The sequence below is a fragment of the Vipera ursinii genome, assembly GCF_947247035.1.
Source record: "Vipera ursinii genome assembly, chromosome: 2".
NCBI classification, from domain to species: Eukaryota; Metazoa; Chordata; class Lepidosauria; order Squamata; family Viperidae; genus Vipera; species Vipera ursinii.
This window is the reverse complement of record NC_139513.1, coordinates 134,031,326-134,043,613: the sequence shown is the minus strand read 5'-3', so window position 1 is coordinate 134,043,613 and position 12,288 is coordinate 134,031,326. Positions and strand designations below refer to the sequence as shown.

The 12,288-nt window shown below is 41.9% G+C and overlaps 1 protein-coding gene across 1 annotated transcript in view; it reads left to right on the top strand.

Annotated features, from left to right (window-relative positions):
- AXIN2 (axin 2) overlaps positions 1-12,288 on the top strand; it is a 49,114-nt gene that overhangs the window by 15,544 nt on the left and 21,282 nt on the right. The window contains exon 4 of the mRNA XM_083355446.1: positions 8,432-8,534. Within this exon, the coding sequence (XP_083211572.1) occupies positions 8,432-8,534 (103 nt within the window). The remainder of the gene's footprint in view (positions 1-8,431; positions 8,535-12,288) is intronic.

The window sequence follows — 12,288 nt, the reverse complement described above, 5'->3', positions numbered from 1 at the left end:
AATAGATTTTCAAGACGGATTTGCAATCAACCCCAACATATTTACCAAACAGGCTTGTTATCTAAAGGTTCGCCTTTTCTGTCTTCCTTGCCTTCATGGCTACCTTATGGAGTCTTCCTTGCTCCTACTTTTCAGATGAGAAACTTGTGGATCCGGTAGAAGTTCCACTACCAGTGCATGTGTGGCCGAAAGAAAGCTTGAAACTAAAATAAATATCCAGGGGCAAAATGTATCCTCTCTCCTTTGTGCCTTAATTAGCCTCTGGCTACCCTAATTTTAAATTTGAGAAGCAGCTGTCTGACTCGTTCGCGTGAACACATTATCAATTCTTGCCTTGTTCCAATGCTCTTTTTATTTTAAATATTCAAGAACTAAAATTGCTCAAATCCTCATTAGGATACCCAGTTCTGTTTCTCAGGCTACTAAGGAATGCCCCCCCCTAACCTGACACTCACTGAGCCTTTTATTTAAGTTCAATTACCAGCTTGTTCCAAGGTAGAAGCTGTTCTTAAGTGAGCCAGTTCAGAGGATCCCTCTCATTTCTCCAAATGGCTGTGTTGGGGAGTCTTTCAAACACTGGGGAGAATCTGGAGGGGCTACCTGGATGGACGAGGAGCATTGAATTAGGACAAAGTGATTCAGAGACGGCGAGAGCTTCATATCACTAAGGTTTCATTAGGGGAGAAGGCCACCTTTTCAACCACCAAGAAATTCCCAAATGAAATACAATGAAGCCAAGTCCAAGTGTTATGGATGAGGATTTCAGTTAGTTAAAAATGTATAATAAAAGTCAGAACATTCATTAAGCCCCCCCCCCTCCCCTGACCTCTATGGCTGCATATCCTGCTGGGCTATCCAATAGCAGGCGAAAAGAAGCGGTCTTATATTGAATAATCAGAGATCCTTTGGCTTCCCTATGCAGCTTTTTTTCCCCTAAACTGGAAGAGGTTTTTCATATTTTCAATCAGAGGCTCTTCCAGGCCCTGTTGTGTGAAAGCATCCAGATTGCCTCACACACATAGCAACTCACACACACTGTATTGTGTGCTACACACTCTTGACTCCCATGTGTTTCCCCTATGGGATTGCTTTGTACTTACTCTGACTCCCATTACTAAAACACATCCAATTCTCTGTCCCTAAATGTTCTCATTTGTATTATTTTACCTTAGGTTCTTTGTTCTGCTCCATGTCATTGCAATAGGTCTCTCTTGTTTTGGGCTGCATCTACCTCGTTTTATATATGTTGTAAAGTTCTGTTGGTCCATGGGATAGTTTTGACAAGCAGCAGCATGAGGGATTCTTAACTGAGGTGCTTTTTTAAGTTGTATGACTTGAAATTGTAAAATTTCGTATCTGGGATTTGGTTAAAAAAAAGTTTCTTCTCTCTCTGCCTCAATATTTTTGCCAGATTTAATAGGTTTGAAAGATTTGAGCTGTCTTCTCTTTCTCTGGTTGAAGAAAACCCTGTGAAATCTTGCTTCAAAAGAGGCAAATGTTATGTGTTCTTCCAGAGGATATCTGGAGTGGCATCTGGTCTGCCATAGACAGATGCTGGCTTTTTAATGTCTTGATGTCTTGAGCATGAAGGTTAAAAAGTGTCTGTGATGGTTCACAGTTGTGCAATAGCTTTTGTGGCAGCACAAATACAAATATGGGAAAGGCCTTCCTTGGCTTAATGGTGCTGCCTTTTACTTCCACATCCAATGTAAATTGATTTGTGACGGGCTGGTTAATTTAACCCATAGTTCCACTGTGGTCTGGCTCTTAATTCTGGTTTATTTGGAGATCAATTCTGTCATAGTGCAGTCTTAAAAATGCTTTCATGGAAGTAAGCCCTACAAAATCCACAACGTGTGTAACGGGATGTTCCACATTTTCTTAGTGGGAATTCTTGATTTCCTTGAGTTTGTTTCAAGAATTACTTCCATATTAAGTATGCGCTTTATTAAGTGGAATATAGTGGTTAAGGTGTTACACCAGGAGTAAGGGGGAGCACAGTTTTGGTCCACACTCTACTGAAAGAGCTTCTCTGGAGACTTGGATCTAGTTGTTCGTACTCAGCCCAACGTACCTCACAAGGTTGTAATGAGGCGAGCAGCACCATCCTGAGCTCCTTAATGAAAAGTGGGGTATAAATCAAATCAATAAATGTCACAAAAGAATGTGCAACTTTTCAGGTTCCCCAGGACTTTCCATCAAATAAGAAGTTACAAAAAATAGGTCAAGGAAGAAATAAATAGGTCCCAGCTTAGGGCAGGTATTCCAGCCATGCATTCTATTGTTCAAAGCAATTCTTGAAAAGGAATTTCATTTAATTGATTAATTTATACCCACCTGTTTTTTAGAAGCTTAAAGTGGTTTACAGGTATTCCTCAACTTATGACCAGTCCTCATGTTTATGACCATTGCAGCATCTCCAGGGCCACGGGATGAAAATTGACATGTATTTAAGATATCCTGGGGTCATGTGAATACCTCTGAAAACAAAGCATACCAGCCCTCAGTGCATCCTCTCAATGGACACATCCAGAGGCACTTTCAAGTGGCTGAGAATAGAAATGGAGAAATGAAAATGAAAAGTTTTGATAAGTGCATGTTTGAAGTGTAACATCAAGCAAAATCGAGACAGGTAGTTCTCGACTTTGAAGCATTTCTTTAGGGACCATTTGAAGTTACAGTGGCACTGAAAAAAATGACCCTTGGCCATTTTTACGCTTTCACACTTATGACCGTTGCAGCGTCCTCCATGGTCACATGATTGAAATTCAGGCATTTGGCAATTGGCACGTATTTATGACGGTCCACAGTGTCCTGGGGGCACGTGATCACCTTTTGTGGCCTTCTGACAAGCAAAATCAAAGAGGGAGCCAAATTCACTTAACAACCGTATTCCTAACTTAACAACTGCAGTGATTCACTTAACAACCAGCACAAGAAAGGTCATGAAATGGGGCAAAACGTCCTTAAAACCAAGTTGACCAGGTCATCAAGCGTGGTGCACGCTAGGAATTATGGAAATTAAATCTAGTTGTGCTCAAGGAGCCCAGAGGGCTCCTAACCCTACAACAAGGAGGTCACAGGGCCGTCAGATGGCATTTTGGAAGAGGAGCCCACTCCGACTCCCCACTTTCCCAGCACAGAAGCAGCCAAATAGATTGGTAATTGACTGTTACCTTAATGTTTCCCTTCCCCAGGTGAAGAAAATTGGATGGCAGACTTTGCCTGTCCTTTGCCACTTAAGGGTAGGCTGGCCTGGGGAAGGGAGCTGGCTTTTCCACAAGAGAGGACAGAGGACATCACTGTTGCAACATCACAACAGAAAAGGGCTGTATTCCAGCATTACCCTGAGCGGTTAGAGGAATGTGATGCTGTGGTTGGTGTCAGGTTTCTCCTCTGCAGCCAACTTGGCTAGAAGCATCTCGGCTCTTGAAACATAAATGGGATAATCTCCCACAGAGAAGCATGGGAGATGGGGCATTAAAACCTTGTGCCAAACTCCACTTTCAGGACAAAATTCTGGACCCGTGTTAACAGCTGTATATTATCATGCCATGCCTGAGTCCCCGTCCCACCCACCCCCAACCTCCTTTTTTCTCCTGCACAGAGTTTTTTTGGGTTTATTAACTGGCATTGCTTACTACCCGTGGATAAATCATATTGTACATCACAGTTAACAAACCACAATATGCTTGTCTAAGCCAAAGGAAACCATAAATGGCTTTGAGTAATGGCCTGGTTCAGAGACCATGCTAAAACACAGCATTGTATGATGTTGGTTTAGCAATTGAAGATCATAGTTCACAGATGGTGATTTAGTATGTTGTACCAATACACCATTTATTTATTTATTTATTTGTTTATTTATTTACATATTTCTACTGTAGCAGAATTTTTAAAAAATGTTGGTGGCTCTCATAGAATAAATAGTACAGGTAAAATATTGACAGTACCAGCTAAAAGCCAGAAATAAATAGGGAATAATAATAGGCATCTTAACTTTTACATGTATGTTAACAAAGTGAAATAACAGGACAGGGTCAGATCCTGTTGCACTCATACTGTACTCACCTAACAAACTGAAATAAAAGCCCATCAGGTTAGTGTTATGTGCTGTATCAACTCTGCCATTATGGTTAGTTTTCAGTGCTGTGCAAACCCAATACAAACATAAAGCTAATCCATGGATATGAGCTTTCAAAAAAGTACATTCTTTCCGAAGTGCTTGAAAACAGTAACAGAAGCATGATGTGGTAGAAGATGAATAGCTTAATGATTACAAATAAAAACAAATATATGCACCTTGAGGTTGAACTCTGGAATCCTTGATGCTCTCTGAGCAAGATAGCTTTCTTGCAGATGTTTCATTACCCAGCTAGGTAATGCCTCCACTGTAATGTTTACAATTTATTTTAAAAGCATGAAAAGTTTTATGAATGTGAACAGCACAGATAACTCACTCAGTTCACTAACAATATCAGCTGGCATTCTCTTCCATTCACATTAAGAGTCTTAGCAAGTAAGTCTCTCTTCTGTACCACATAGGAAGAGAAACGGAAAAATAAGCAAAAAAACTAAACAAATCACGGACTGGATTAGCATGATGAGTGAATTCAGTAAACTGTAGTTTACTGCTATGACTGAATTTGCAGTCTACTCTCAGGAATTTTATTCTGTGGAGAAATGGACTTGCCAAACTAAAGGCTAGGCAAAAGAGAGAAGTGGGTCAAAAGCATGATTGGCCACCCAGAATAGGAAGTTGTCCTCTGCTGGAGGTTTTCAAACAAAGGTTGGATGGTCATCTTTCAAGGATGCTGCTGGGGATACTGCACTGGGCCAAGGGTTGGACCAAACAGTCACTTAAGGTCCCTTCCAACTATGTGATTTGCATGTTGTACATTTAGAAGCTCTCGTTGCATTGCATGTTCTTCAGAGGACTTACTGCCTTCTACTGTATTTGAGATGATGCCACCTGCCTTCAGCTTGGTTTTACCTGTTTCTTGGAGGCAAATGGAACTGCGAATGCGTTAAAAATATTGCCCTGTCCACAACCAACTGTACCCAACGTATCATATTTGAAGCAGAGGTATTCTGAGGAAAAGAGATCCCCAAGTTTGAGGAAAGATCTTGCCTTTCTATATCCTCTGTGCTAGCCAAATTAAGTTTATAGTTTGGACAATATTTGCATGAGATCAATATCAAATTGCAATAGGCCTCTTCCTGTATTCGGCCTGGTGATCCTGTGATTTCCTGTTGGTGATGACACCAACCAGGGTGGCTTTCTTTAGAATCATGGTGCATAAAAATTAAATCACTTCAGTCACATTTCTGGGAAGGAGGTTATATGAAGACTGCAGGCCCGTTCAATAAGTATTTCCATATAATGATTTTACTCTGGTGGTTTTCAGTTTTTTCTTTAGAAGACTGAAAAGAAGGAACATTTTGTCTTTATCTCAGAACGTTGTGAGTTCTGAAGTCATTCACACAGACCACAAATCCCTCCATGAACTTTTATTGTGAATCAGGAGAATGAGTTGGATTGGGGACTGGTTTTTTCCCCCTTTTTGCATGATCACTGAGCAAACTCCCCGATTTTCCTATAACCTCCTAGCACATTATTACTTTATACCTCTCAGCATGGTAAATACAGTCCATTTTCCTTTAAGTCCTTTCTCTTAAAGCTGAAAGATACAGAAGTTATATAGACTCCAGTCCTGGTTCATAGATTTGCTCAAATCTATGCATCTCTGAGAATCAGATGTTCTGCATAGACAAAAAGGTCATGGTTCTCTTTGGGGGGAGGGAGCAGGATTTGAATATATGCAGGTTTGGATGATGGACCATTATTAAGACAGGAATTGCTTCAGAATGAGATACTGGGATCCAGTGCTTTCTCAGGTGTGGTTTGGGAACTGCTGGAGATCCATAAGGGAAATATAGGTGGTCCCTGGTGCAGCACAAAATAATTTTTAATAATGGACCATTGGTCTTGCTCAAAATCTCACAAGGTTACACAATAAACTTTTAGTAGTAATTTTAAAGCTGGTCTCCTAGGGAGTCAACTGAGAAAGAGACTCACATTTGCTAAGTTCTGATCCTTTATTCATGTGATGATCCTCAGATGCCTTTGGGCATATCATGGTCCGTATAAAGGAAAAGACTCGAGTATGCCTGACCTTATTAAAATCTTCTAAACCAGAATCCTCTGCCATTTTGCTCTCCAGTCATGTTGAGATTTACATCTCTTAGAAACTCAACCAGGATGAGAACTACAGTCTCAACCAGAGGCAAGGATCCCATTGAATGTTTGCCCAAATCGGTGTAAACTTTGTGGCAGTACCTGGCCTGGAAAAGTTGCCAGTGGCTCAAGGACAATATGTACCTCCCCACCAATTCTGCAGATTGGGGCTCAAACCATACTTTCCCAAAGACAAGCCATTTCCCCCCCCCCCATCTGACTTGTTTTACCAACAGGTCCTTGCAATCAATTAGTTTCCAAACATTCTCAGAATGGGTGGCTATGACATGTTCATTTATACTGAAACAAATGCAGTTGGATTTAATTGGATTTGCACATGTTGCCTTTAAAAATCATCTGTTTATATTATCTGTGTTAAGGAATAAAAGATTAGGAGGTTTCATAATAAAGATTTTAGCTTTTTCCATTCTTCATATTGAAATAATCAACACTGGAGTATTCACAATGACAGCATAATTTTTGACCTCCATGACTGGGGGCTTACAAATTTGAATGGAGCCTACAACAACCCCCCCCCCTTTCCAGGTGTGTGTGTGTGTAATCACTTCCTTCTTCTTTCAAAGGTTTTTAAAGTTGCATAAAATATTTATTGATTTATCCTACCATTTGTTCATTATGCTTACATACAGTATGTATATAATATAGAGCCAAGGTGATGAAATAGTTAATAGAGATAGTCCTCAATTTACAACTATTTGTTCAGTGCCCATTCAAAGTTACAATAGCACTGAAAAAATGCTTCATGATCATTTTTTACACGTACGACCAATGCAGCATCCCCATGGTCATGTGATCAAAATTCGGATGCTTGGCAACTGATATGCATTTATGACAGTCGCAGTGTCCCAGGGTTACATGATTCCCTTTTGCAACCTTCTGACAGGCAAAGTCAATGGGGAAGCCAGATTCACTTAACAACCACGTTACTAGCATAACAATTGCATTGATTCACTTAACAACTATGGCACAAAGGTCATAACATGGGGCAAAGGTCACTTAACAAATGTCTTGCTTAGCAATGGAAATTTTGGGACTCCCTTGTGGTCATAAGTTGAGGATCACCTGTATGATGGACTAGGGCTAGAGAAACCCAAATTCAAGTCTTCTGTCAATCATGGAAGCGGGTGGGTGACCTTGAACTGGTTATTGTCTCTCAATAACCTCATAGGGTGATTATTAAAGAGGAAAAATGGAGAACTGCATCTATTGCCCTGAGCTTCTAGAGAAAATTTATTTATATCTTACAAATAAATATTCTATGTGTACATAAAGTTTCTAGATATTTGTGTGTGTGTGTGTGTGTGTGTGTGTGTGTGTGTGTGTATCCTTGCATGCTCATATCTGTCTCTCAATCCATCAGTGTTCATGCATTCAAACACTAAGTATGAAAACTACTTCATAAGTTTAGGGAACTGTTTTCCTTCTCTCTGAAAATAACGAAAGCGAAAAGGTGAGTGGAGAGTAACTTGACTATTCTAAAAACATTCCATGTCTTCATTTGAAGATTCCTATTTTTAGAGCTCTGGATGCCTTTCTAAAAGGCTATAGATTACACTGGCTTTTCCGACAGGGACAATTTACGTTAAAGTGCTTGGCATTTCAGACTGCACCACTGGAAAAACCTGTAATATTGCATGTAGGAAGGGACAGAAGTCCCATCAATCAATCCTGGCTGCTGCTTTTTCTATTTTAACCATAGCGTTAGACTGGGATGTAAGCAAAAACAGGGATTTTCACCTTGAATTGTGACTTTAAGAAACCGCTCACATTTAAAGTCAAGGAAAAAATAATAATAGAGAGAGGGGAAGAAAGCCTTAGCAACCAGGTTCCAGGGTCTAACAAAGAGAGATGTTCTTCTTTTACCTGCAGAATGCTTTTTTTTTCCCCTCGTAGAAAAACATTTATAGCTCAGTTGAATTTAAATAGGGAAGAAGAAAAAACAGAGGTTGGCTTGGAAGTCTGAAAGCTTGGCTTCTGCTTATAAATCCAGTTCTGGTCTGTGTGGGGCCTTCTATAAAAGAAAAAAAAATCTTTCTCCCTCTCTCAGCATCTATGTAATGGAAGGCTGTTAGCCTCTCATTAAAACAAAAACAACAAAACACTGGCTCTTGATGCAGCTGAATACTTACAAACTAAACCTAATATTATAATTATTTCTTTTCTCATGTCTAGTGATGGGATCCCTCCTTACAGAATCGGGAGCAAGAAGCATCTCCAGAGGGAAATGCATCGCAGCGTCAAGGCCAACGGGCAGGTTTCTCTACCTCACTTTCCAGTAAGTATTTTTGGGGTTGACGAAGCATTTTAAAATCATGCTTTTATGTGATCCATAGATGAATTAATTCAAAGGCTGCCTAGGTCTAGGATGTTGATGGATAGTTTTTAATGCCTCGACATATAGCCATTTGTTTAGCAAACCATTCGGAGTTACATCGGCAATGAAAAAAGTGATTTAAGGTCCTCATGCTTACGACTGTCACCATCACGTGATCAAAATTTGGGACACTTGGCAACTGAGGACCCAGATTGTTGGGGGCAATTAAGCTGACTTTGTAATAATGCCGCTTGGGGTGTGTGTGAAAGCCCTAATAAGCAGGCATATACATAGAATGAAGGCTACTGCTAAGCTTGTAAGCCGCCCTGAGTCTTCGGAGAAGGGTGGGATATAAATGGAATTAAAATAAATAAAAAATAAAAACTGCCCAATGCATTTACAACAGTGTTGCAGCGTCCCAGGGTCACGTGAATGCTTATTTGCGACCTTCCCAGTCAGCTTCCAACAAGAAAAATCAATGGGGGATTCACTTAACAGCCATGTGATTCACTTAACAACTGCAGCTAAGCAACCATGGCAACAAAGGTCATGAAACCAGGCACAACCCACTTAACAGCCGCAATGTTTGCCGATGGAAATTCGGGTCCCAATTGCAGTCGTAAGCCGAGGACTACCCGTCATACCATTTTTTTAATCTGTTTGTACTGGACTTTATCCACTTGCCTTTGATCCAGAGTCCTCCAGAAGGGAGGTAGGCTGTAAATATTGTTGAATAAAGAATGGCAGAGATTGTGATTCACTGTTTGTCAGGAAAACAGGAAAGACAATTTCCTAAAACGATAAAATACTTAGCATTCTTTTCCTCTTCCCACCAGGCTTTACTAACGTTGCTGGGATAATTCGGATTTGTGTGATTTGCTACAGAGAAGTTTCGCTCTGGAGGATGTTGGCCCAAGTGCTACTTAAAGTATACCAGATCTAGGAATCTGCTCTGTGCTAGGCCAGCCTTTTGGGCACCGAGCCCTGATGTGGGGGGTTGACAGTCCCATCCTGCACCCCTTTCCGACGACTGCTTCTCTTCTCTCCGGTTTGAGAGGGTGGGATAAAGAGAAATTAGGGCAACAGATCTGTATTACGGGCAGTGGTGGGATTCAGACATGTGAACAACCGGTTCTCTGTGTGGATGCCGCTTCTGGAAGTCCATTCTGGGCATGGGCAACAAAGAATTAGCTACCGGTTCTGCCAAAGTGGTGCGAGCCGGCTGAATCCCACCACTGAATATGGGTGGTCCTCAACTTAATGACCACACTTGAGCCCAAAATTTCCATTGCTAAGCAAGACAATTAAGTGAGTTTTGCCCTATTTTGTGACTTTTCTTGCCACAGTAGCTAAGTGAGTCGCTGCAGTTGTTATGTTAGTAACATGGTTGTTCATTGAATCTGGCTCCCCCATTGACTTTGCTTGTCAGAGGGTCGCCAAAGGCGATCAGATGACTCCGCAGGACACTGCAACCATCATAAATACACGCCGGTTGTCAAGCATCCCAATTTTGATCATGTGACCGCAGGAATGCCAAAACAGTCGTGTGAAAAACAGGCATAAGTCACTTTTTAACTGCCGTTGTGACTTTGAACGGTCACTAAACAAATGGTTGTAAGTCGAGGACTACCTGTACTCTGTGTAAGTGGACTTCCATGGAATACAACATAAGAATTCTTAAAAAAAGAAAAGAGAGAGAGAGAGAGATACTTTCCAAAGAGATTCCCAGTTGGTTTAGAAATTCTTCCTGGTATTTGGACCTGAAAGTTTTCCTTTCCACTTTTCCCCTTCTCTCTTTTTAGAGATATGGAGAGCAACTGCAGGGGAGGTTTAGAATCTGCCCTAAGATGAGATCAATGAAAACATGACTTGGATTCCTGACCCAGCTTGGGAGTTTCTGGAAGCATCTGGCTAGCAGCTATTAGCGGGGAAATGTTGGTCTGATTGTTGGCTGAATCCGCCAGATGGCTTAGATCAGGGGTGTCAAACTCAATTTCATTGAGGGCCGCATCAGCATTGCGGTTGCCCTCAGGGGGCCGGGTGGGTGTGGCCTGGGTGGGCGTGACCTACTGGGTGGGCGTGGCTAGAGTGCGTATGGCCTACTGGGTGGGCGTGGCCAGCTCTACGTCGTTTGCATCAAGGGTGCCTATGGGGGCCTGGGCAGGAGTGGGACAGATCTGAGGGTCTCTGGCAGAAGGAGGGTCTCTGGGCCATGGCCAAGGCAGTGGGGGCCGTTCCCTCACTGTTTCCAGGATGGTTTCGCGGGCCGCATAAAACCACTTCGCGGGCCGGATCTGGCCCCCGGGCCTTGTGTTTGACATGTCTGGCTTAGATGATACGTTCCAAGATTCCTAGCCAAAGGCTGGCCTGGATGATCCCTTTCCTGAAGGCTCTGTGTCTGACATGAGACTAGCTTGCGTGTGTGTGTCAGTCATGGATAGATGATTGGTAGAACTGGGCTTGTTTTGTCCTGCTTGTTTGCTGCTGCAGGACTGTTCTAAATGCCGGCTTCCTCTCTCTGTTAAACCATGTGATAGATCAGCTTGAGGGTGGTAAGAGAAAGAGGGGGGGGGGGAAATCCTCTTGAATCTCACTGTGAACTTCCACAGCTGCTTTATTTTATTTTAGGGGTTTTTTTCCCCCTTAATGCTTTTCATTTGTTGTTCTGCTTCGGGATGTCAAAGAGTGAGAAACGCACCAGGAGGAATTATGTTCTCATTGAAGTCACTGAGCGTTCTGCTATTTGTTTAAGCAGAGCCAGGATTCCCCCCCCCCCTGTTAGCAACTGTTAGGCAGGAAATAGATTTTCCAGGTCCATCAAAGGAAAAACGATATTTGTACCAAAATGTCTCCCCTCACCTCCCATTCTGCCCCCATCCTAGATCTTCTTGCTTGTTGGCTTCCATGCAAGCAGCTAATCTAATAGTGCTTGTTTGGAAATTTGAGTTCTTTTCTCATCTAAAGTATAGAGGATTTTAGGGTGATATGCTGTAATTCATGTGGTGCAGCTTTCTTTAGCATAGTGTCTTCTAAATATGTTGGCCTAGAGCTCCATCATCAATCATCTCCAGACAATATGGCAAATTGGCTGCAGCTCCCATTATCTCCAGTCAATGCATGAAATTGAGAGAGGTGGGCTAGGGCAGCCCCTGTGCTTGGAGGACACCAAGTTGAAGGTGTCAGTTGGAGTAAATAATGTTCAACTTGGTGTAAGTTGTTACATAGACAAGTACAAACTGGAGGCTTTTAAGAAGAGGTTGGACAGCCATTTGTCTGAAACAGTATAGGGTCACCTGCTAGAGCAGAGGGACGTACTAGAAGACTTCCAAGGTCCCTTCCAGCTCTGATGAAGTTCTGTGTTCTAAACTTACCTTGTGATTAACGTAAGCAAATTCAACTTCCTGTTCTCTTAAGTGATGAGAAATCCCAGGTGAAATATGTCTCTGAGATGGATGGGTCCAAAGATGGATGGATCTTTGGTGCTCTCTGAGCTTGGTTGTTTTCTTGCAGATGTTTCATTAGCCAAACTAGGTAATATCATCAGTGCTAGTCTATGGCACTAACACTGATGCTGTTAGCTAGTTGGGTAATGAAACGTCTGCAAGAAAACAACCAAGCTCAGAGAGCACCAAGGACCTCCACTTCAACCCGAGAGCTACAAATATTTTTCCTTTATTGGTGTCTAGGGTCTGCATGTCCCCATTTATTTATTTAT